Source organism: Hemitrygon akajei, chromosome 5 (assembly GCF_048418815.1).
Source record: "Hemitrygon akajei chromosome 5, sHemAka1.3, whole genome shotgun sequence".
Classification (NCBI taxonomy): domain Eukaryota; kingdom Metazoa; phylum Chordata; class Chondrichthyes; order Myliobatiformes; family Dasyatidae; genus Hemitrygon; species Hemitrygon akajei.
Window position 1 is genome coordinate 113,796,689 of NC_133128.1, and position 23,882 is coordinate 113,820,570.

Consider the following 23,882-nt stretch of genomic DNA (forward strand, 5'->3'; position numbering starts at 1 on the left):
CCCCATACCCCACCACTTTCCTATTTTGGCTTATTTCCCCTTCTATTTCTGATGAAGGGTCTTAACCATTTAATTCTCCTCTGTAGATGCTGCCTGACCTGCTGAGTTTCTCCAGCATTTTGTGTGAGTTTCTCCTGATATCCAACATCTGTGGAATCTTTTGTGTTTATAATTTGCTTCTCCAAACACAGATTGTTCACCTGGAAAGGACCTCCTTGTGTCCCATTCACCAGCTCTCTTGCCTAACTCTGTGAGCGAGCTTTTAATTCTCATCATGAGAAGGAACAGAGACCCATGAAGGACACGAGAGACTTTCATCTGCAGTTTGCACAGACTTCACAAACAACTTTATTCACATCAAAATACAAAATTAAATTTAATTTTTTTTAGAAATTTTCTCTGAAGCTTTGGAATGAGATACTGCACTGGAGAAGTTTGGTCTCAAGCTTGGGACATCACAAAGCAGCAGGATATTTATATCACGTTTTATTTTTCTCTCCCCCATACATACACAGATTAACACATCAGTCTCATGGGCTTGAACTTTAACCCAGCAAGTGCTGAAACTGACTTGGACGCATGTTAGTTGCAACACCCATTTTGGAAGATGCATGGGATTCCCTTCATACCCTCCTGCCCTCGTCCTGTACAAAGCTGAGGATGCAGATAGGTGGTGCCTGCCTTTGTTGTCTTTTACTGAAGTGTCATGGTCCCATTAGCCCGACTGTCGCGGGGAGGGAGCCTGTTGTTGGCGGTTCTGTACAAGGGATGGACCAAAGTAGACAGAGAGAGAGGAGAAATTCTCCACCATAGGATCCACTGGAACTGTCTCACAAATCCGAAAAGGTCTTGTTATGAGTGCAAAGGTTCAAGTGTGTGTTTAATATATTTTAAAGAATTGATTAAAAATTATGTTCTCTGGTGTTGGTGTTATAGCTAAACATGTCACAATCCGACTGGTGCCAAGTTCTGCAACTATTAAAACTATGGTGGAAATAAATAGTGTGCGGATCAATCAGTCGAAGCGTGTTAACAGTTGTAAGGTGCAATTTAATCCAGTTTGGCTGATGGAAAGCTTGGTAGAGAGGGGCTGATTGCACACGTGACACCATTTCACACTGCATTGGTGGATCAGGATGATGTCTTTTTGCCCAACCTGGGGCATTCCAGCTACACAGTGCCCAAAAAAAACCCATCTTAAGACATCAAACACTGGAACACTTGCAAGTTGCTTGAAATTTGCACTAGGAACAAAAAAAAAGTTTTAAAAATGCACAGCTAGTAAGGCAACTTCTGTGGAGAGAGAAAGAGAAGGTTGAAGACCTTTAGAACTGGTGAAAAGTCATCGACATGAAATGTTAACTCTTTTTATCACTCCACAGAAGCTGACTGCTGAGTTTCACTTGCATTTTGTGCCTTTATCTCGTTTCTATAATGACACAGAAAGAGGCCACTCAGCTCTCTGGCCCCATGACAGCCGCAAGTGATAATCCCATCAATCTCACTTCCCTCGATAGATACTTACCTTCAACTCTGCAACTTACTCTTTCTCTCTCCTCTCGCTACCCTCCTCCCTCTTTTTCTTTCTCACTCTCTCCATTTTTCTTTATCTCTCGCATTTGTTTTCCCTTTCCCTCTCTGCCCCCTATGTCAAAGTCCCACTTTTCAATTTTTTTCTGTCTCTAACCTAAACCAGAGACAATTTAGAGCCAATTCACCCACGTGCCTTCCTTTGGAAAGTAGAAGGAAGTCCACATGGTCACAGAGAGATGATATAAACCCCACAAAACACAAGTTTGGATCCGAGGTCAGGATTGAATTGAGGTAGCAGCAGGAACCAGAATACTCCACTGCCTGAATCTTACACGTAAGTCCCTCTGTACAAAGTCTGCTTCAATCCTTTCATTCTAGCAGGAGAGATGTACAAGTGGTTGGCATAACCACTGTCACCGGCCAGACACATAATGCTGGAGGAACTCAGCAGGACAGGCAACATCTAGGGAGAGGAATAAACAGTTGACATTTTGGGCTGTGACCTTCCAACTTAGTAATTTTCCCCCTCCACCCTCTTTTTTCCATTCCCCATTTTGGGTGCCCTCTCACCCCTTCCCTCTAGTTCCCCTCCTTCCCTTTCTTCCATGATCCACTTTCCTCTCCAGTCAGATCCCTTCTTTTTCAGCCCTTTACCTCTTCCACCTATCACTGCCCAGCTTCATTCTTCAGCCACTCACCCACCCACCCACCTTCCTCCTCACCTATCACCTGCCAGCTTACCCTACCTTCTTAATCTGGCTTCAGCCGCCTTTCTTTCCAATCCTGATGAAGGGTCTCGGTCCGAAATATCGACTGTTTATTCCCCTCCATTGATGTTAGCTGACTTGTTGAGTTGCTCTGGCATTTTGTGTGTGTATATCTGGATTTCCAGCATCTGCATAATGTTCAAAATCTAATGAGTTGAATTCGATCTGATTTTTACCTAACTCCAGTGGCCCATCTAAAGGTTCCCTCTCCGATTCTGGGTACTATTCTGTTCAAGATTTCCAGCATCTGCAGAAGCTCTTGTATTTATAATGCATTGTCACCAGCTATCCTCAGCCTCACTCTTCCCTCTGAACATGTCGATATTCACAGGTGCACAGGGTCTTCAGCCAGAGTGGAGTGCTGTCTCATCTGGCTTTGCACACAGTTTCATCTTCGGCCAAGAGAGGAGGTGGGGTTTCCAGTGGGATAGATTCTGTGAAATTCTACTGGGGGGGAGGGAGTAGGGAGTGGCTAGGGTCTAACCCACTGCCAGGAGTTGAGTGACCCACCAACCAGTGGGGAGCGCCCTTAATGAAGTCTCAGCTCATCACACGCTGGGAGGACACAAACTCTTCACGGGAAGTGGACGTCTCTGCACAGGTGGCGTTTCTGCTGACGGACACAAAAGGGGAAGGGAGGACACAGAAGGTGGCACATAGGCGGCGGTTTGGGGAGATGGAGGAGGACAAAGCGGCTGCAGCTTGTGGGCCAGGCAGTTTGGGGTTGCAGCGAGTTCACTGGGGCAGTGCCTTCAAGATGGCGTTGACTTCCTCTGCCACGGCGGTCAAGGCGAACTCGAACTGGTCCTGGTTTCAAAAACAAAGTGTGGCCTTGTTAGAAAGTCAAGCCTTTTCTCTGTGCTCGCATTTTCAATTTATTTTTCTCTGACTATATTACAGTTCAAAGTCTGGAGGTTATGTAGGGAGAATTTAAAGTTGTGTGAGTGTTGTTACTCTAAAGGCAGTCACAGTAAAACTGAACCAACAAAGTGAAATTGCTTTGATAGCCAGAAAGCCTAGATCCAAGATGGCTGGGACTGTGGTTGGTGGGGGGGTGAAGACCTACTGATGTATTGATCTGGATAGAGTGGACGTGGAGGGGTTTTTAGGAGAGTAGTTTTTAGGGTTTTTAGGTTAGTAGGAGAGTGTAGGATCTGAGGATACAGCCTCAAGATAAAGGAATCTTTACTGGTTTGTTAATGTCACGTGTACCAAGATACAGTGAAAAGCTTAGCTTGCAAACTGTTCATACAGATCAAATCATTATATAGTGTATCGGGTTAGTACACAGTAAAACGATGATAGAACAAGATGATAAGAGGCATAGATTGAGTGGATAGTCAGAGACTTTTTCCCCAGGACTGAACTGGTTAATTTGAGGGAGCATAATTTTAAGGAGATTGGAGGAAAGTATAGGTGGGGGGGGATGTCAGAGGTAGGTTTTTAACAGAGTGGTGGGTGTGTGGAATGGCCTGCCAGGGGTGGTATTAGAGGCAGATAATTAGGGATAGTTAAGAGACTCTTGGGTAGGCACACGGATGATGGGAAAATGGAGGGCTATGTGGCAGGGAAGGGCTAGATTCTTCATGGAGTAGTTAAAAGGTCAGCACAGCATTGTGGGCTGAAGGTTCTGTAATGTGCTGTATAGTTATAAGACCATACAATGTAAGAGCAGGTTTAGGCCATTTAGTTCATCGAGTCTGCTCTGCAATTCCATCATGGGTGATTTATTATCCCTCTCAACCTCAATTCTTCAATCCTTCTCAAGTATTATCAGTTTAAATAAGAAGATTGGAGAATTTTAAGGAAAGAGTAGGACTAATCTTTTTTTTAAAGGAGCTGCAAAGAATTGCTTCTCTACAGGTTACTGCATGATCTGCTGTTGGTAGGCTTGGATCAGGGTGTGGAGCTGGTGGTGATGGTCAGGACTTCGCCTCCTAAAGGTGAGGGGATGGGTGGGGGTTGAAATCAATGGCTCAGTTAGTTCCCCTCACTGAACGTTTACCAACGGGGCAGATCCACCTACTGTGGCTCAAACCACAAGTATTGTGTTCGGTTCTGGTCACCTCATAGGCAGGATGTGGAAACTTCAGGGAGGGTGCAAAGATTTACCAGAATACTGTCTGGATTAGAGACCACGTCATATGGGGAAAGGTTGAGCGAGTCCAGGCTTCTCTAGTTGGAGTCAAGGAGAATGAGAGGTGACGACAGAAATGTACAAAATGAGAGTGGATAGCAGAGGCAGTTTCCCAGAGCAGAAATAGTTAACATGACAGGACATAATTTTAAGGTGATTGGAGGAAAGCATAGACAGAATATCAGAGGTGGTTAGAGGGTGTGTAGAACATGCTGCCAGGGATGGTGATAAAGGCAGATACATTGGGAAGATTTAGGAGACTCTTGGATCCAGTGGCCTAATCGTATTGACAGTGGAGGTTCCACACAGGAAGGGGTGAGTAATTTAAAAAGTAACATTCACGGGCTTCTGGCTTTTTCTGATGGCCCAAATCATATTGTGATTCGTTAGTGAGGGCAAATAAAAATAAGGTAGGGACATTGGAACAACAATGGACCAGTGTGGAGAATTTGCATCAACAGACTTGGGTGAGGTAAGATTCTTTTTCATTCTTCATCTGTTAGTGCACAGTTAGTGAGAATGGCTCGAGGGGATGTGTTGTGTACTTTGTGGGAATTCTGGGAGACCTCCAGCATCCCGGATAACCACATCTGTATCAGATGCACCAAGCTGCAGCTCATACATGAAAACGCAGAGGTGATAAATAGGAGCTACAGGAAGGTAGTCACCCCTAAATTGCAGGAGGCAGGTATCTGGGTGATTGACAGGAGAGAGAAAGGAAATAGGCAGCCAGTACAGAGTACTCCTGTGCCCACTCCCCTTAATAAGTATACGTCTTTGGATACTGTTGTGGGGACGACCTACTGGGGGGAATCACAGCGGCTGGGTTTCTGACACCGAGTCTGTTGCTGTAGCTCAGAACAGAAGGGGAGAAGAGGACTGCAGTGCTGATGGGAGGTTCCACAGTTAGAAGAGTAGACACGAGATTCTGTGGAGGTGAAAGAGACACCCTGTGGTCTGTTGCCTCGCAGGTGCCAGGGTCAGGGGCGCCTCAGATAGAATTTTTAATCAATTCTTTTAAATCCATCTGAACCTGAGGGAGACCAATGTCCTTACAGGCAGGTTTGCTAGGGGATGGTTTAAACTAATTTGGTAAGGGGATGGGAACCGGAGTGATGGGACCGAGAGTGGGCAGTTGGTATACAAACAGATGCAGTGTAGTGAGACTGTCAGGAGAGACAGGCAGATGATAGGGCAAAATTGCATTCCATGGGATGAGGACAAAATCGAAAAGGGTAATGAATACAAGACTGAAGATTGGTTATAATTGAATGCAATAGTATATGGGGTAAGGTAGATGATCTTGTAGCGCAGTTAGAAATTGGCAGGTATGATGTTGTGGGCATCACTGAGTCATGGCTGAAAGATGATCATAGCTGGGAGCTTAACATTCAAGGATATCGGAAGGACAGGCAAGTAGGCAGAGGGGTTGGTAAAAATGAAATCAAATTCTTAGAAAGAGGTGACAAAGGATCAGAAGATATAGAATCCTTGTGGGTAGAGTTTAAAAAAACTGCAAGGGTCAAAAGATCCTGATGGGAGTTAAATCAGGACTCCAAAAAGTAGCAATTCACCCTGCAATTTGAGATGGAAATGCTAAAGTCACATGTATCAATATTACAGTGGCATAAAGGGAATTATAGAGGCATGAGAGAGGTGCTGGTCAAAGTTGATTGGAAGGGGAAGAGGAGCCAAAAAAAAACAGTGGGTGGATTAGGATCCTTCCAATAAAACAAAATAGCTCTCCAGCCAATAAAGTTGAAACAGCTGTCATACGTTGAGCGGAAGCTGGAACATTTCCTACTTCCTTCGGAGTGATCCCAAAGATTGCCGTGAGTGAGTTAGGTTGTAGGTCCAAACCTATGACTTTGAATAACATTCTAAAAACATCTCTCCAAAAATTATTTAACTTCATACAAGACCAAAACATATGAGTTAAGGTAGCCACCTCAGCATTACATCTATCACAGGTGGGATTTATATTAGAAAAATATGTGCCAGTTTATCTTTTGACATATGTGCCCTGTGCACTACCTTGAACTGAGTGACGGGCGCAGATAGATGAGTTGTTAACTAAATGATAGATTTTATTCCATTGATCATCTGAAAGTGACTCCTGAAGTTCCAATTCCCAAGCATGTTTAACCTTATCATTAGACATCATTCGTAAATTCATGAGTCGTTTATATATAATGATAGCATCTATCATATTTGGTAAATGAGCAAATGGATAATTTGGTAACAAATCTCATAGAAAATTCCTAACTTCCATAAAGAAGATACATCCCAAAGAAGCAGTTGTATTCTAAAGTCAAGATGATTCAACCATTGCTAACAAGAAAAGTCAGAGACAACATAACAGCAAAATTCCATTATGTCGTTTAAGCTTGGAGAAAATTAGAAGTCGAACGTTTGATACATCTTTTAAGTTTGAGCAAACCTGCCGACCTTTCATTCAATATTTTCATATGATTTAAGTTTTCTTTTTTTTTGACTTTTTTAGGTAATTTTTTTTGTTCTCTGTGAAGTTTCAGATTTGATCAGAAGGATTTTTTCCCTTTTTTTGTAACTATATCCTCAAATGGACTGCCTAGTCATTTTTTTGTTTTAGGTTAGTTTAGTGGTATTTTTTCTTTTCAATAATAGAAATTTTGAGTCTTTTTTTATGAATTGTCAAGAGGAGTTGTAGTTCCTTTTATATAATAGTCAATATTATACTATACATGATCTTGACAGTGTATATTCCTTTCTTTGTACTTTTACTGAAATATGTATTTGATATAACTTCTCCTCTGATTTGTATTTATCCTTATTTTTTTTAAATCAGTAAGAAAAGATTGAAAATGATTGGAAGAGGAAAATAGCAGGGATGACAGCAGTTAAGCACCAGCTGGAGTTCCTGGGAGCAATTCGGAAGGCACAGGATAGATAGATACATCCCAAAGAAGAAGTAGTATTCTAAAGTCAAGATTATTCAATCGTTGCTAACAAGGGAAGTCAAAGACAACATAACAGCAAAATAGAGGGCATATATAGAGCAAAATTAGAGGGAAGTTAGGGACTGGGAAGCTTTTAAAAATACAACAGAAAAGCCATAAGGAAGGAAAAAATTAAATATGATGGTAAGCTAGCTAATGACATAAAAGGGGATACCTAAAGTTTTTTTAGATATAAAGAGTAAAAAAGAGGTGAGTTGTAGAGATCAGACCACTAGAAAATGATACTGTAGATGTAGTAATGGGGACAAAGAAATGGTGGATGAACTGAATAAATATTTTGCATCAATCATCACTGTGGAAGATAGTAGCACTATGCCAGAAATTCAGGAGTGTCAGGGGGTGGAAGAGAGTGCAGCTATTGTTATTGAGAAGGTGCTTGGGAAGGTAGATAAGTTATCTGGGCCAGATGGACTACACCCCAGGGTTCTGAAAGGAAGCTGAAGAGATTGTGGAGGTATTAACAATGATCTTTCAAGAAACACTAGATTCTGGCATGGTTTTCAGAGGACTAGAAGATTGTAAATGTCACTCCACTCATCAGGAAGGGAGGGCAGCAGAAGAAAGAAAATTTTAGGCCAGTTAGCCTCACCTCAGTGGTTGGGAAGATGTTGGTGTTGATTGTTAAGGATGAGACCTCAGGGCACTTGAAGGCTCATGATAATAAGCCAAAGTCATCATGGTTTTCTTAAGGGAAAATCTTGCCTGACAAAACTGTTGGAAATTTTTAAGGAAATAACAAGTAGCATATACAAAAGATTTATTATCCCTCTCAACCCCTTTTTTTGCCGTTTATATGCAACCTTGGATAATACCATAAGTGGTATTGTTTTATCTTACTGAACAGTCCCCTGGTACGATAAGCTAGAATTGTGATCTCAGTCTACCTGGTTAGGGCCTTGCACTGCTCTTTTTTCTGTAGCTGAGACTATGTTCAAGACTAAAGTTTAGTTTTATTTGTCACATGAGGAAATAACAAGCAGGATAGGTAAAGGAGATGCAGTACAGGAGGCTGCTTAATGAGATAAAGAGCCCATGGTATTACAGGAAAGATACTGGCATGGATAGAGCATTGGCTGAATGGCAGGAGGCAAAGAGAGGAAATAAAGGGAGTCATTTCTGGTTGGCTGTCGGTGACTAGTGGTGTTCCACAGGGGTCTGTGTTGGGACCACTTATTTTTATATTATATGCCAATGATTTGGATGATGGACCAAAGTTGTGACCAAGTTTGCGGATGATAGGAAAATGGATGGAGGGGCAGGTAGTGTTGAGGAAGCAGGGAGTCTGTTGAAGGACTTAGACAAATTGGAAGAAGTGGCAGATGGAATACAGTATAGAGAAGTGTATGATTGTGCACTTTGATAGAAAAAAGAAAAACATAGAATATTTTCTAAACAGGGAGAAAAGAGACTTGGGAGTCCTCGTGCAGGATTCCCTAAAGGTTTACTTGCAGGTTGAGTTGGTGGGGAGGAAGGCAAATGCCATGTTAGCTTTCCTTTCTAGAGGACTGGAATATAAAAGTAAGGAGTAATGCCGAGGCTTCATAAAACATGGTTGGTGCCTCAGTTGAAGTACTGTGAGCAGTTTTGGGCCACCTATCTAAGAAAGGATGAGATGGCATTGGAGAGGGTTTAGCGGAGGTTCACAGGGACAATTACAGGCATGAAAGAGTTATCAAATGACACTGGGTCCGTACTTGCTGGAATTTACAAGAATGAGGTGGGATTTCTTTGAAACTATCGAATATTGAAAGGCCCAGAGACAGTGGATGTGGAGAGGATATTTCCTATATTTGGGAGGTCTAGAACCAGAGGGCACAGCCTCAGAATTAGATGAGGAGGAATTTATTTAGCCAGAGGGTGGTGATTCTGTGGAATTTGTTGCCAGAGGTGGTTCTGGAGGTCAGGTCATTGGGTGTATTTAAGGTGGAGGTTGATAGATTCTTGATTAGTCAGGGCGCGAAAACTTACAGGGGGTATGTGTGGTGAACTACATATACCTGTCTGGACACGCCCCCCCACCCCACCCCCGCTGACTGTTCCTGTGGCTCCTCCCACGGACCCCGGTATAAAGGCGATTGGGGCCTGAGCCCTGCCTCTCAGTCTCCAGGATGTAGTATGGTGGTCAATTGCTGCTTGTTCTTTCTTCCAGTCAATAAAAGCCGATATCTCGCCTCACGTCTCAGAGAGTTATTGATGGTGCATCAGTATGCAGGAGAATGGGATTGAGAGAGAAAATAGATCAGCCATGATGAAATGGCAGAACTACTAGATGGGCTGAATGGCCTAATTCTGCTCCTATATCTTATGGCCTTACAGATAGATGCATGGATGAAAGAAAAATAGAGGGCTATGCAGGAGGAGGGAAGGGTTCGATAAGGTCATGAGTCGTAGGGCGTGTGCTGTTCTATGTTATATAAAGCAACCCAGAAGTTGTACCTTGGTGCAGACCATCCCTGGCCGCTGATCTCGTATGTGCTCCAGAGTGGCCGCAATGTCTATCTCCTTCACACCTGGAGCACGGTGCACGTCCGCATGAAAGAAACACAGTAAAGATGTGGATCAGAGTGATAATACAACAGAAGCTTAACACGACTGACCAGACCCAAGCGAGCATTGAGAAAAGCCAACGGAATGAAAGTGATTGCTGAACATCAGTTGATTAGTGGTGCTGGGTTACGTTGATAGCTAGAATTAACTCTATACAGTAGATATTTCTCCCTACTGAGCTACTTCACCACTGTTAGAACATGAGCATCTATCCACAATATTGAAGATTAATCAGGTATAGAGTCATAAGAGTACCACGGCACAGAATCTGGCCCTTCAGCCCATCTACATGCTGAACCATTTTTATGCCTTCCCATCTATTTGGTCCTGGACCATATCCCTGCAACTCCTCCCATCCATGTACCTATCCAAACTTTTCTTAAATGTTGCAATCAAACCCGCATCTACCACTTTTGCTGGCAGTTCATTCCACTCTCACACCACCATCTGAGTGAAGATGCTACAAGAAAGCAGCATCCACCGTCAAGAAATCCCTCCATCCAGACCATGCTCTCTTCTCCAGACCATCGGGCAGGAGGTACAGGAGCCTTAAGTCCCATACCACCAGCTTCAGGAATAGTTATTACCCTCCAACCATCAGGCTCCTGAACCAGCATGGATACCTTAGCTCATCTCAACACTGACCTGATTCCACCACTTACAGACTCACTTTCAAGAACCCTACAACTCATGTTCTTGCTATTTATTGTTATTTGCACAATTTGTCTTCTTTAGCACAGTGGTTGTTTATGTAGTTTTCCATAAATTCTACTGTATTTCTTTATTTTCCTGTGAATGTCTGAAAGGAAATGAATCTAATTTATTATGATGACATTAATAAATTGTGTCTTTGATTTATTCCCACTCAGTTTTTCACAAGGCTACAAACTGACTTCCCCCAACACCATGAGCTCTTATCCACTTGCTTTCTCAAGATCCAGCCACACCCTATCAATAGGTTTCAATCTACTGCAACACACACAAAACACCAGAGGAACTCAGCAGGTCAGGTAGCATCTATGGAGGGGAATAAACAGTCCTTCTTCAGAAGACTATTAACTCTGTTACATTCTCCAAGAACTTTAGCAAAATTTGGTGTAAACATCTGCTTTATCTTTTAAACTTTAATTCTAATCTGCAAATCTTCAAGGTCAGATTCAATGAAGCTCCCTCCACACCATCCCATCACACTCTCCTGTGGTCAGACACAGAGTGAAGCTCCCTTTACCCTGTCCCATCACACATTCCTGCGGTCAGACACAGACTGAAGCTCCCTCTACACTGTCCCATCACACACTCCCAGGGTCAGACACAGAGTGAAGCTCCCTCTACACCATATATGTCAAACTCAAGGCCCGCGGGCCAAATCCGGCCCGTGGTGGAACTATCTTTGGCCCACGAGATAATATCTAATTACTATTAAAGCTGGCCCCAGTAATCGAAGCGCCTATGGCATATGATATGGCTAATGCTGAGTTTATTCAGGTACCAGGTTTTCAGGGTTTTTAGTGTTTATTCGGCAGTCTTGCTCGGCAGACTTCTTCATAAGAAACGGAATTTGTAAAGTGAAACAAGTTGTAGTTATAGCAGAGACTGAGACACATGAGAGCAGGCTGAAAAAACGGAGGCAACGAAAGCTGCGTTCGCATGCATCTGACTGATCCGGCCCGCATGAAGCTGCATTTTGCTCAATCCGGCCCGTGACCTAAGATGAGTTTGACACCCCTGCTCTACACCATCCCATCACACATTCCTGTGGTCAGACACAGAGTGAAGCTCCCTTTACCCTGTCCCATCACACACTCCTGGGATCAGACACAGAGTGAAGCTCCCTCTACACCATCTCATCACACACTCTTGGGGTCAGACACAGAGAGAAGCTCCTTCTACACCATCCCATCACAGACTCCTGTGGTCAGACACAGAATGAAGCTCCCTCCACCCTGTCCCATCACACAGTTCCGGGGAAAGGACGGGATGCCTATAATGGTTCCCTGTGATGCTTCAGGAAGTGGATGCTGTTCTTCCCACCTTCTTGAACATAGATACTGGGTGATTTCTGGCCTAATTTGAGATGGCACTGAGTAATAGAACTGGGACAGTTAAAGGCCAAATCCTCCCAGCATTTACCTTTTGACATTCTGTTGAGAACCATGTCGATTAACGTGTAGGTTCCAGTTCTTCCTGCACCGTCACTGCAGAACAAAGAGAGCTGAGTTAATCGCTCACTCGACAGAGGTCAAGTTTAGGAGTGTTTTCAGTGGCCCAAAGCAAGACCCATGTGAAACCCATCATGGCACTGTTCTGAACACATCCAATTGGCTTTTAAAGCAGAGGAGAAAAATTAAACCAATTGGATAACAAGCTTATGTTGTAGATGGCTATGTGATGTATTAGGAGATAAGTGGACCATTAGACATAAACCTTTAGGAAAGAGACCACCTAGGGAGGGTTGGAGAACTCAGCTATTGAGGAGGTCTGGACTCGTGGTGGGGAATAGAGACAGTCCAGTGGGCTTGCCAGCACAATCTTCTCTGATTTGATTTGATACAACTGATGCATTTCACTATACGTTCTGATGTACGTATGACAAACAAAGATAATCTAATCTTGTGAAGCAGGAGGGACAGAGTTGTGGGAAGGTTAAACACATTCAAGATGCTGGAGTGGGTCAGGCAGCACCTATGGAGGGAATGAACAATGTTTCGGGTCAAGATCCTTCATCTGGACTGGAAAGGAAAGGAGTGGAGCCGAATGCAGAATTAGCAGGTGGGGGGGGGGGGGAAGGAGGAGTACAAAATGATAGGTGAGACGAGGTGAGGGGGAAGGTAAGTGGGTGTGGGAAGGGATGGATGAAGTGAGAAGCTGGGAGGTGATAGGTGGAAGAGATAAAGGGCTGAAGAAGAAGGAAACAGAAGAGAATTGTAGACCATGGAGAAGGGAATCAGAAAGAGGTGATGAGTAAGTCATGAGGACAGGGGAGGGGAAGAGAAAGGGTGAGAGGGCTACCAGAACCAGGAAAAACAAGAAAAGGCAGGTATTGAAACAGAGAGAAATGGTTATCAGAAGTTTGAGATCAGGTTGAAATGGGTGGCCACTGGGAATGGTCACCTTTTGCAGTGAACAGAGTGAAGGTGCTTGCCGAAGAGGACCCCCAAAGTACGCCGGGTCTCACCGATGTAGAGGAGGCCACACTGGGTGCACTGGATATGGCAGATGACCCTGACACTCTTGCAAATGAAGTGTTGCCTCACCTGGAAGGATTACTTGGGACCCTGAATGGTGGTGAGGGAGGAGGTGAATGGTATGGTGTAGCACTTCCACTGCTTGCAGTGATAATTGTCAGGAGGGAGATTAGTGGGGAGGGATGAGGGAGTCACATAGAGAGTGATCCCTGCAGAAAGTTACTGGAGGGGTGGGGGCAAAGGTGAGAAAGATGTGCCTGGTGGTAGGATGTCACTGAAAATGGCGGAATTTGCGGAGAATGACACGCTGAATGTGGAGGCTCATGGCGCCTCTCTGACACTTTCTTCAGCTAAACCTGTAGCTCTAACTGAACACAAGGACAGGAGAAAGCCATTCAGCCCATTTAGACTATCCCACTGTTTAATAAGATCACGCATGAGCTTCGACCTAATAATACAGACCCACTTAAAAATGTTTTGTTAATAAAAATCTATCAATCACAGATTTAATGATAATCACCTGGTATCGATTTACCCTTCACTTTATAGAAGTCAATTTGTCACCAAAGTTTTGGTACTGGCAAGGTTTGCTAACTTACTTCCAAATTCCAATGTTTGACACTGTCCTAGAATTTGACACTGTCCTAGAATTCCCAAGGTATCCAACATATGGTCCACCGTAATATTGTGAAACATTCAATTATCCTCTGTTCCTCTCAATTCCAAGGAATACTCCCAGGTCAATCCTCTCTTCCTGAGGGGTGGGGACTAGCGCTTCTGCCAGGGTGCTCCACAGCAGGTCTAACCAGGGCTGTGGATCTTGGAGCTGGACCTTTCCACCAGTTCAGACTCAATGGGCTGAATGGCCTCTTTCTACTTCTATGTCTGATAGTCCTATGATTGAATGGCGAAGATGACTGGATAATTCTGTCCCTATCAATAGTAGAGATAGCATTTGTATCATGTGGTCATAGAATCACTGACCATGGCAAAAGGCCCTTCAGCCCACACCACCCATGCTGACCATTATCTGCCCAGATACACCAGTCCCACACTAATCCTGTTATTCTCCCCACATTCCTATCAACTGCTCCTGGATTCTACCACTCATTCACCTACTGGGGCTGACTCACAGTGGCCACTTAACCTCCAACATCATTGAGATGGAGGGGAGAGAAGTGGAAGCTCGTGGAGTCACAAGGAAAATGTGCAACCTCCACACACGTAGACAGCGTCAGGGGTCTGGATGGAAGCCAGGTCCCTGGAGCTGACAGGCAGTGTCTCTCCCTGCTTTAGAACATAGAACAGTACAGCACAGTACTTGTAATTTTTCTACGTATTGCACTGTACTGCTGACACGAAACGGCACATTTCACAACACACAGTATGTCAGTGATAATAATCCTGACTCTAATTCTACAGCACTTAGAATATTACAGTACATTGCAGACCCTTTAGCCAACATCTACTCTAATATCAACCTAACCCTCCCTTCCCGCACAGCCCTCCATTTTTCTATCATCCATGTGCTTATCTAAGAGTCTCTTAAATGTTCCCAATGTATCTGGCTCAACACCATCCCAGTGTCTTTCACACATCCACCACTCTCTGTGTAAAATAAAAAACTTACCCCTATACTTTCCAACAATCACCTTAAAATGATGCCTCTTTGGACTAGCCACTTCCTCTCTATGGAAACAGTCTTTACCACAAACTCTTTTGACAAGCCAAGATCAGTCAAATGGCCTCTCATTTTTGCCCTCCCTTCCTGAAGTTAAAATGGCTGTTGGGTTTCTTTGCAAGTTAACAATTAATGACCTGCCAGTATTTTTATAACTACTCATACACATGTAACTGCTGGAATGGTTCCTTGTGGCACAGTGTGTATATGCATTTGTTGCGTGTGTCCCATTTGTATGATTCTGGAAGTCTCTGGAAGCTCCTCTGATGCTGCGTTATTTGAATAGGGGCTATCTGATTGGCTGACTCTTATCTGTAAATTTGAATGTAATGTCCCTTATCTGTGGGTATACAAAGAGCTGACCACAGGATGGCGCCAGCTTCTTTCTTGCTGTTTCTTCTTTTTGCTTCCTCTCTCCCTCCTGGTGCTAGCCTCTGCTTCTGTTACTGTCCACGATTAGATTTTTTTTCTTCGATGAATGCTTAATAAAACGATCATGAAGCAACAGGTCTTGTGCCTCTTTCCTGACTTCTGAAAGAACCTTGGATTAAAAAACATCAGTTGGGAAGGATCTTACCTGCAGTGTACGATTATGGGGCAGGAACGGCCTCTGTAACACTTGTTGACTTTCCTGTGGAACAGAATAATATGTGACACACGGTGATATGTTGAGGATGCTTTTCACTCATCCCACAATCTCTTTGACCCACTACCGTCAGGAAGGAGGTACAGGAGCATCAGGACTAGTACTGTCAGACTGGATAACAGCTTCTTCCCTCAGGCTGTGAGACTAATAAATACCCTGCCTCCACTGAGGTGTGAGGTGGTTCATTTTGGTAGGTCAAATATGATGGCAAAATATAGTATTAATGGTAAGACTCTTGGCAGTGTGGAAGATCAGAGGGATCTTGGATATCCCATAGGACGCTCAAAGCAGCTGCCCAGGTTGACTCTGTGGTTAAGAAGGCAAACGGTGTATTGGCCTTCATCAATCGTGGAATTGAATTTAGGAGCCAAGAGGTAATGTTGCAGCTAAATAGGACCCTGGTCAGACGCCACTTTGAATACTGTGCTCAGTTCTGATCGCCTCACTACAGGAAGGATGTGAAAACCATAGAAAGGGTACAGAGGAGATTTACAAGGATGTTGCCTGGATTGAGGAGCATGCTTTATTAAAATAGGTTGAGTGAACTCGGCCTTTTCTCCTTGGAGCGAAGGAGGATGAGAGGTGACCTGATAGAGGTGTACAAGATGATGAGGGGCATTGATTGTGTGGATAATCAGAGGCTTTTTCCCAGGGATGAAATGGTTGCCACAAGAGGACACAGGTTTAAGGTGCTGGGGAGTAGGTACAGAGATGTCAGGGTTAAGTTTTTTACTCAGAGAGTGGTGAGTGCATGGAGTGGGCTGCCAGCAACGGTTGTGGAGGCGGATATGATAGGGTCTTTCAAGAGGCTTTTAGATAGGTACATGGAGCTTAGTAAAATAGAGGGCTATAGGTAAACCTAGTAATTTCAAAGGTAGGGATGTGTTCGGCACAACTTTGTGGGCTGAAAGGCCTGTATTGTGCTGTAGGTTTTCTATGTTTTCTATGTCTCATCACTAGGACAGAGCGTCTTTTACTGTTCACTGATTACCTGTGCTGCACACTATGTGCATTTTGGATTGTATTTTATTAACTTATTTGTGGTAATATTTTGCTTTATCTGCTGTGTGTGATATGTGTATGGTGGGTGCACCATGGCCTGTAGAACCACTGGTTCATTTCATCAGATGACACAATGATTGCTGACACAATTTCAGATGGTGACAAGGTGGCATAAAGGAGTGAGAGAGATCAGCTGGTTGAGTGATGTTGTAACTTCAACCTTGCACTCCAAGTTAGAAAGACCAAGGAATTGAATGTGGATTTCAGGAAGGGGAAGTCGAGGAAATACACACCAGTCCTCATCAAAGCATCGTGAGTGGAAATGGTGAGCAGTTCCAAGTCCCTGGGTGTAAACATCCCTGAAGATCATCCTGGGCTCAACATACTGATGCAATTACAAGTAAGGCACGACAGCGGCTATATTCCATTGAGGAGAGTTGGTGTGTCACCAAAAACACTCTCAAATCTTTATGAGTGTAGCATGGAGAGCCTTCTAGCTGATTGCATCACTGAGTGATATGGAGGGGCCACTGTATGGGATCAGAAAATGCCGCATAAAGTTGAAAACCCAGCCAGCTTCATCATGGGCACTAGCCTATCTAGCATCGAGGACACCTACAAAAGGCAGTGACTGTAAAGGGCTGCATCCATCATTAAGGACCCCCATCACTCAGGGCATACCCTCTTCTCATTGCCACCATCAAGGAGGAGGTACAGGAGCCTGAAAACACACTAACAACATATTAGGAGAAGCTTCTTCCCCTCCACCATCAGATTTCTGAATGGACAATGAAGCAATGAACACTTCCTCAGTGCTTTCCCTCTCTTTCTGCACTACTTGTTTAATTTATGTTTATATATACTTATTGTAATTTATAGTTTTTACGACTGTGTATTACAATGTACTGCAGCCGCAAAACAACAAACTTCATGATATATGCCATTGATATTAAACCTGATTCTGAATTGTAATCAATACAGTAACCTGACACAGGTATTGCTGTTTTCCGGTGATCCAAGGCCGAGCAGAGAGCCAGTGAGGTTGTATCTGCTGTAGACCTATTGTGGCGATAGACATATTGCAGGAAGTCTAGGTCTTTGTTTCGATAGGAGTTGACTCCGGCCATGACCAACCTCTCAAAGCACATCATCACAGTAGATGTGAGTGGCACTGGGTGATAGTCACTGAGACAGCTCCCCCTGCTCTTCCTGGGCACTGCCCATCCCTCACATGATTCATCTGTTGTCGGCCCCCACCCAACACATACTCCACTCTCCCCTCCTACCCTGCTCGTGACTATGCCCCTCCCTCACCTGAAACCACCACGGTGGGCTTCACAACTGAACAGGTGAGAAGACAGCTGAAACATCTCCACCCAAGCAAGGCTGCAGGCCTGGATGGTGTCAGCCCCAGGGTGCTCAAAGCCTGTACCCCCCAGCTATGTGGAGTACTACACCATGTCTTCAACCTGAGCCTGAGTCTCTAGAGGGTTCCTGTGCTGTGGAAGACATCCTGCCTCGTCCCTGTACCAAAGACACCGCGCCCCAGTGGCTCCAATGACTACAGACCGGTGGCACTGACCTCCCACATCATGAAGACCCTGGAGAGACTTGTTCTAGAGCAGCTCCGGCCTATGGTTAGGCCACACTTAGACCCCCTCCTTTTCGCCTATCAGCCCCGACTAGGAGTTGAGGATGCCATTGCCTACCTGCTGAACTGTGTCTACACCCACCTGGACAAGCCGGCGAGCACTGTGAGGGTCATGTTTTTTGACTTCTCCAGTGAGTTCAACACCATCCGCCCTGCTCTGCTGGGTAAGAAGCTGACAGTGATGCAGGTGGATGCTTCCCTGGTGTCATGGATTATTGATTACCTGACCAGCAGACCACAGTACATGTGCTTGAAACACTGTGTGTCAGACAGAGTGGTCAGCAGCACTGGGGCTCCACAGGGGACTGTCCTGTCTCCCTTTCTCTTCACCATCTATACCTCAGACTTCAACTACAACACAGAGTCTTGCCATCTTCAGAAGTTGTCTGATGACTCTGCCATAGTTGGATGCATCAGCAAGGGAGATGAGGCTGAGTACAGGGCTACGGTGGGAAACTTTGTCACATGGTACGAGCAGAATCATCTGCAGCTTAATGTGAAAAAGACTAAGGAGCTGGTGGTGGACCTGAGGAGGGCTAAGGCACCGGTGACCCCTGTTTCTATCCAAGGGGTCAGTGTGGACATAGTGGAGGATTACAAATACCTGGGGATACAAATGGACAATAAACTGGACTGGTCAAAGAACACTGAGGCTGTCTACAAGAAGGGTCAGAGCTGTCTCTATTTCCTGAGGAGACTGAGGTCCTTTAACATCTGCCGGACGATGCTGAGGATGTTCTATGAGGCTGTGGTGGCCAGTGCTATCATGTTTGCTGTTGTGTGCTGGGGCAGCAGGCTGAGGGTAGCAGACACCAACAGAATCAACAAACTCATTTGTAAGACCAGTGATGTTGTGGGGGTGGAACTGGACTCTCTGACGGTGGTGTCTGAAAAGAGGATGCTGTCCAAGTTGCATGCCATCTTGGACAATGACTCCCATCCACTCCATAATGTACTAGTTAGGCACAGGAGTACATTCATCCAGAGACTCATTCCACTGAGATGTAACACTGAGCGTCATAAGAAGTCATTCCTGCCTGTGGCCATCAAACTTTACAACTCCTCCCTCAGAGTGTCAGACGCCCTGAGCCAATAGTCTGGTCCTGGACTTTATTTCCACTTGGCATGATTAACTTATTATTATTTAATTATTTATGGATTTATATTGCTATATTTCTTCACTATTCTTGGTTGGTGCAGCTGTAACGAAGCCCAATTTCCCTCGGGATCAATAAAGTATGTCTGTTTGTCTGTCTGATTGTCGCCCTTTTGAAGCAGGTGGGAACCTCCAATTGCAGCAGTGAGAGATCAAAGATATCCTTCAACACTCCTGCCAGTTGGTTGGCACTAGTTTTCAGCGCCCTATCAGGTATACCACCAGGGACCGATGCCCTGTGGATTCTGCCTTTTTGAGGTATTGCCTTTTGAAGATGTCTTGAATGGTGGGGATGCGGGTGCCCATGATGGAGCTGGCCATATGTACAACCTTTTGCAGTTTTTTCCAAACCTGTGTAATGGCACCTGCATATGAGCTGGTAATACGACCAATTGGAATGCTCCCCACTATACATCTGTAGAAATTTGCTGAAGTCTTTGATGACATAGCAAATCTCCTCAAATTACTAATTTAGGTAGTAGGTAGGTCAACATCATGGGCCAAAGGTCCTGTTTCTGTTTGTCACAGTTCCATAATCTAAGTTCCCACAATGCAAAATATAGTGTTGCAAATACAGAGAAAGTGCAACGCAGGTAGACAAATAAAATACTTAAGGCCACAACTAGTGTGACTGGGAGACTGAGGCATTTTAGGAACTTAATATACCAATAAGATCTCGGCAGTTGTTAATCATTGTTGTAAAAACCCATCTGGGAGATCCATAGTTCCTCAGCGTGGCGTCCTGTGCTCTGTATAGGACCCCAGTCCCCTGGGGTGTGGTTGCCTCCCTGCTGAGATGGACCCTTCATTCCTGAGAAGGCAGCTCAGACCTTACAGAGACAATTGTGTGCAGTTCATCCAGAGATTGTAAAGCCAGTCCCATCAGCCATGGCCACATTGAGAAACAACGCTCATTTCTAAAACTGTGTGACCCCAAAGCTACAAAGTTAGGTATCCTTAGTTGAAGGTAATTGGGAAAATACAATTCCCACATTGGATTATTGACTACAGGAGCAAGAGGCAAGAGGTCCATGATCCAGCCCTCATCAGGGGATCAGAGGTGGAGAGGTCTAGTCTCTTTAAACACCTTGGTGTTATTTCAGAGGATCTGTCCAGCATGTAAGTGCCATTACAAAGAAGGCACATCAGCTCCTCTACTTTATTAGAAGTTTGCAAAGACTCATATGTTATGTAAAACTTTGACAAACTTCTATAGATACTCAGTGGAGAGCATCCTGACTAGTTGCATCATGGTATGGAAATACCAATACCCAAGAACAGAAAAGTCTACAAAAAGCAGGGAATACAGCCCAGTTCATCACAGGTAGAGCCCTCCCTGTCATCGACTAGAAATCAGCATCCAACATCAAGGACCTCCACCATCTAGGCCATGCTCTCTTCTTGCTACTACCGTCAAGAAGGAGGTACAAGAGCCTTAGGTCCCACACCACCAAGTTCAGGAACAGTCATTACCCTACAAACATACACCTCTGGAAACAATGAGGGTAACTTTGCTCACCTCAATGCTGAACTGACTCCACAACTCACAGACTAACTTTCAAGGACTCTACAACTCATGTTTTCAGGATTAATTCATTTTTAAAATTACTTGCACGATTTGCCTTCTTTTGCACGTTGGTTGTTTGTCAGTCTTTGTCATTTATAATTTTTCATAAATATGGTTGCTTTTCTTCATTTTCCTGTACATGCCCGAAAGAAAATGAATCTTGGGTCCATGAGTCTGAGAGTCCACAGGGGACATTCGAGGCCCATGGTCTGCGAGTTCTCAAGTCCACTGGAGCTGGAGGCCAGAAGGCCAGGGGGCGGCCCGTCCTGGGGTTGGAGGACTGTCTGTGTGTGTGAGTGGGTGGAGGGGAGGGGAGGAAGGGGCTTGTTGTGCCGTTGTTGGTCTTTTGTTTGTTGTAGGTTGTTCTGCAAAACATTGTCGGCATGTTATGTTGGCTCTGGAATGCAAGCCGACCCTTAGGTTGTGTTGGTTGTTAACACAAAAGACACATTTAACTGTATGCTTTGATGTACAGTAGTGTGCAAAATCTATAGGCACCCTAGCTATATATCTGTGCCTAAGACTTTTGCACAGTATTGTACATGTGATAGATAAATGAATTTGAATCTGAAAGGCAGGCATTGGTAAAAGTGATTGGATTGTTATAAAACTCATTAAGACCACTAAGAAACTACTGGTTAGGAAGTCTGCCCTCCTTACCCAATCTGGCTAATAGGCGACCACAAGACCAGCAACGAGAATGGTCTCCAGCAGATCAGGGGTATTTGGGGATAGGCAATAAATGCTGGCATTGGTGGTGATATCCTGTGAATGTATAAATTAAGATAATGCCCTAATACTCTGTATCCAAGTTTATTCAAGCATCAAGCCTCTATGGCTCTTTGGGGGCAAGAATTAGAGTCACAGAGTGATACAGCATAGAAGCAGGTCTTTCAGCCCAACATCTCTATGCTGACTTGAGATAGTCCCATTTGCTCACGCTAGGTCCATTTCCCTCTAATTCTTTCCTATCCATGTACTTATCCTAATGTCTATGAAATGGTTTCTTGACCCTGCTTCAACCACTTCCTTTGGCAGCTCATTCAATTCACACACTATCCTCTTGGTGACAAAGCTGCCCCTCAGGTCCCTTTTTAAATCGTTCCCCACCCATTTAAAAACCAAGTCTTTGAGTTGTTGGTTCCGTTTCCTTGGGAAAAAGACAGTGAGTGTTCACCCTATCTATGCTCCCTATAATTTTATACACCTCCATAACATAACCACCCCCCACCCCAGTCTCCAACATTCTGGGCACTAAAGTCCTACCCTGACCAACCTCTCCTATAATACTGGTGCTCGAGTCCTGGCAACATTCTTTAAAATCTCCCTTGCACTCTTTAGAATATAATGACATCTTTCCTATGAGAGTCACTATGCTGAGAACATCATATATAGAAAAGTATAACAAAGTACAGGCCATTTGGCCCATGATGTTGTGACCTTTTAAACTACTCCAAGATCAATTTAACCCTTCCCTCACACATAACCCTCCATCTTTCTATCATCCATGTGCCTATCAAATAGTTTCTTAAATGTCCCTAATGTATCTGCCTTTACCATCACCCCTGGCAGGGCATTCCACACACCCACCACTCTTTATATAAAGAACCTACCTCTGACATCCCCCTTCTCCTCCAATCACCTTAAAATCACGCCCTCTTGTATTAGCCATTTCCACCTGGGGGAAATTCTCTGGTTATCTACACAACCAGCTTGATAACCTCCATCATGTCACCTCTCATCCTCCTTCCCTCCAAAGAGTAAAGCCCTATCTTCACAAGATATGCTCTCTAATCCAAGTAGCATCCTAGTAAATCTCCTCTGCACCCTCTCACCTGTGAGGATAGGTTGAGTGAGCTCGGGCTTTTCTCGTTGGAGTGAAGGAAGATGAGAGGTGACTTGATGGATGTGTACAAAATAATAAGACAGTGTGGACAGCAGAGACTTTTTTCCCAGGGTGGAAATGTCTAATATGAGGGGGCATAATTTTAATGTGATTGGAGGAAAGTATTGGAAGAGGCAGGATTCTTTACGCAAAATGGTGAGCACATGGTATGCACTGTCAGAGGTGCTGGTGAAGTCAGGTACATTAGGGGCATTTAAGAGACTTTTGGACAGGTACATTGATAATAGCAAATTGGAGGTCTATGTGGGAGGGAAGGGTTAGACCTTATAACCTTAGGTTATAAGGTTGGCACAACATTGTGGGCTGAAGGGCCTGTACTGTTCTATGTTGTAACTCCCACCCCACCTAGCCTTGCTCAAGGGGAAAGCACCAGTCACACAAGGTGCAGGGATGTAAGATGGAGAGCTGGTTCCACCACTGCTTTGTGTGGTACGCACGGCTACCAATGATCACTTTTGTGACTATGCAACTGGATTTGACATTACTAGCTGCAAATCACAAAAATGACACTGGGAACCATCAGGAAGAAACGACACGGTGACAGCCATCACAGGGTTAATGAAACGCTGGTTAAAGAGGGAGGAAGGAGAGGTTAGGTAGACAGATAAAAGCTCCTCGTTGGTGAACACACATGCCAGTTAGTTCCTAACCAGGACCAGTCACTCCTTTTTCAGTGGGAGAGAGGGTATTAGCCAGATGCTTTGAACAGCGATAATCGAACCGATCAGGCAACCCCAGACACCAACAAGAGAAAATCTGCAGATGCTGGAAATCCAAGCAACACACACAAAATGCTGGAGGAACTCAACAGGCCATCATAGATGCTGTCTGGCCTGCTGAGTTCCTCCAGCATTTTGTGTGAACCCCAGATACCAAATGGATATTGGCTTTTTGGACGCTTTTGGGGGAAAGACATTGTGCTAGACAGGAGTCACAAAGGGTTGAGTGAAATGCTGAAATCTTGTTTCCCCTCCCTACTGATATTGTTAGTTAAACTGATTCATAGGGCAAGGTAGGCCCAATGAAATCCTGTCACTGAGTCAGGAGATGGTTAGTTTGAGTATCTGGGACTTGGAAAACCAACATTGACTGCAGGCAGTCTACA

The 23,882-nt window shown here is 44.4% G+C and overlaps 1 protein-coding gene across 5 annotated transcripts in view; it reads right to left on the minus strand.

The window, feature by feature from the left end:
* Positions 1 to 800: 800 nt before the first annotated feature.
* The window catches only part of ptprna (protein tyrosine phosphatase receptor type Na), a 229,234-nt gene continuing 206,152 nt past the window's right edge, over positions 801 to 23,882 (minus strand). For 4 of the 5 annotated variants that reach the window (XM_073046219.1, XM_073046221.1, XM_073046223.1 and 1 more), the window contains 4 exons: positions 15,427 to 15,480; positions 12,114 to 12,178; positions 9,873 to 9,964; positions 801 to 3,107 (listed from right to left, as the gene is read on the minus strand). In XM_073046219.1, the coding sequence (XP_072902320.1) occupies positions 3,036 to 3,107; positions 9,873 to 9,964; positions 12,114 to 12,178; positions 15,427 to 15,480 (283 nt within the window). In that variant the 3' untranslated portion in view covers positions 801 to 3,035. The remainder of the gene's footprint in view (positions 3,108 to 9,872; positions 9,965 to 12,113; positions 12,179 to 15,426; positions 15,481 to 23,882) is intronic. The other variant, XM_073046220.1, reaches the window with a different exon arrangement.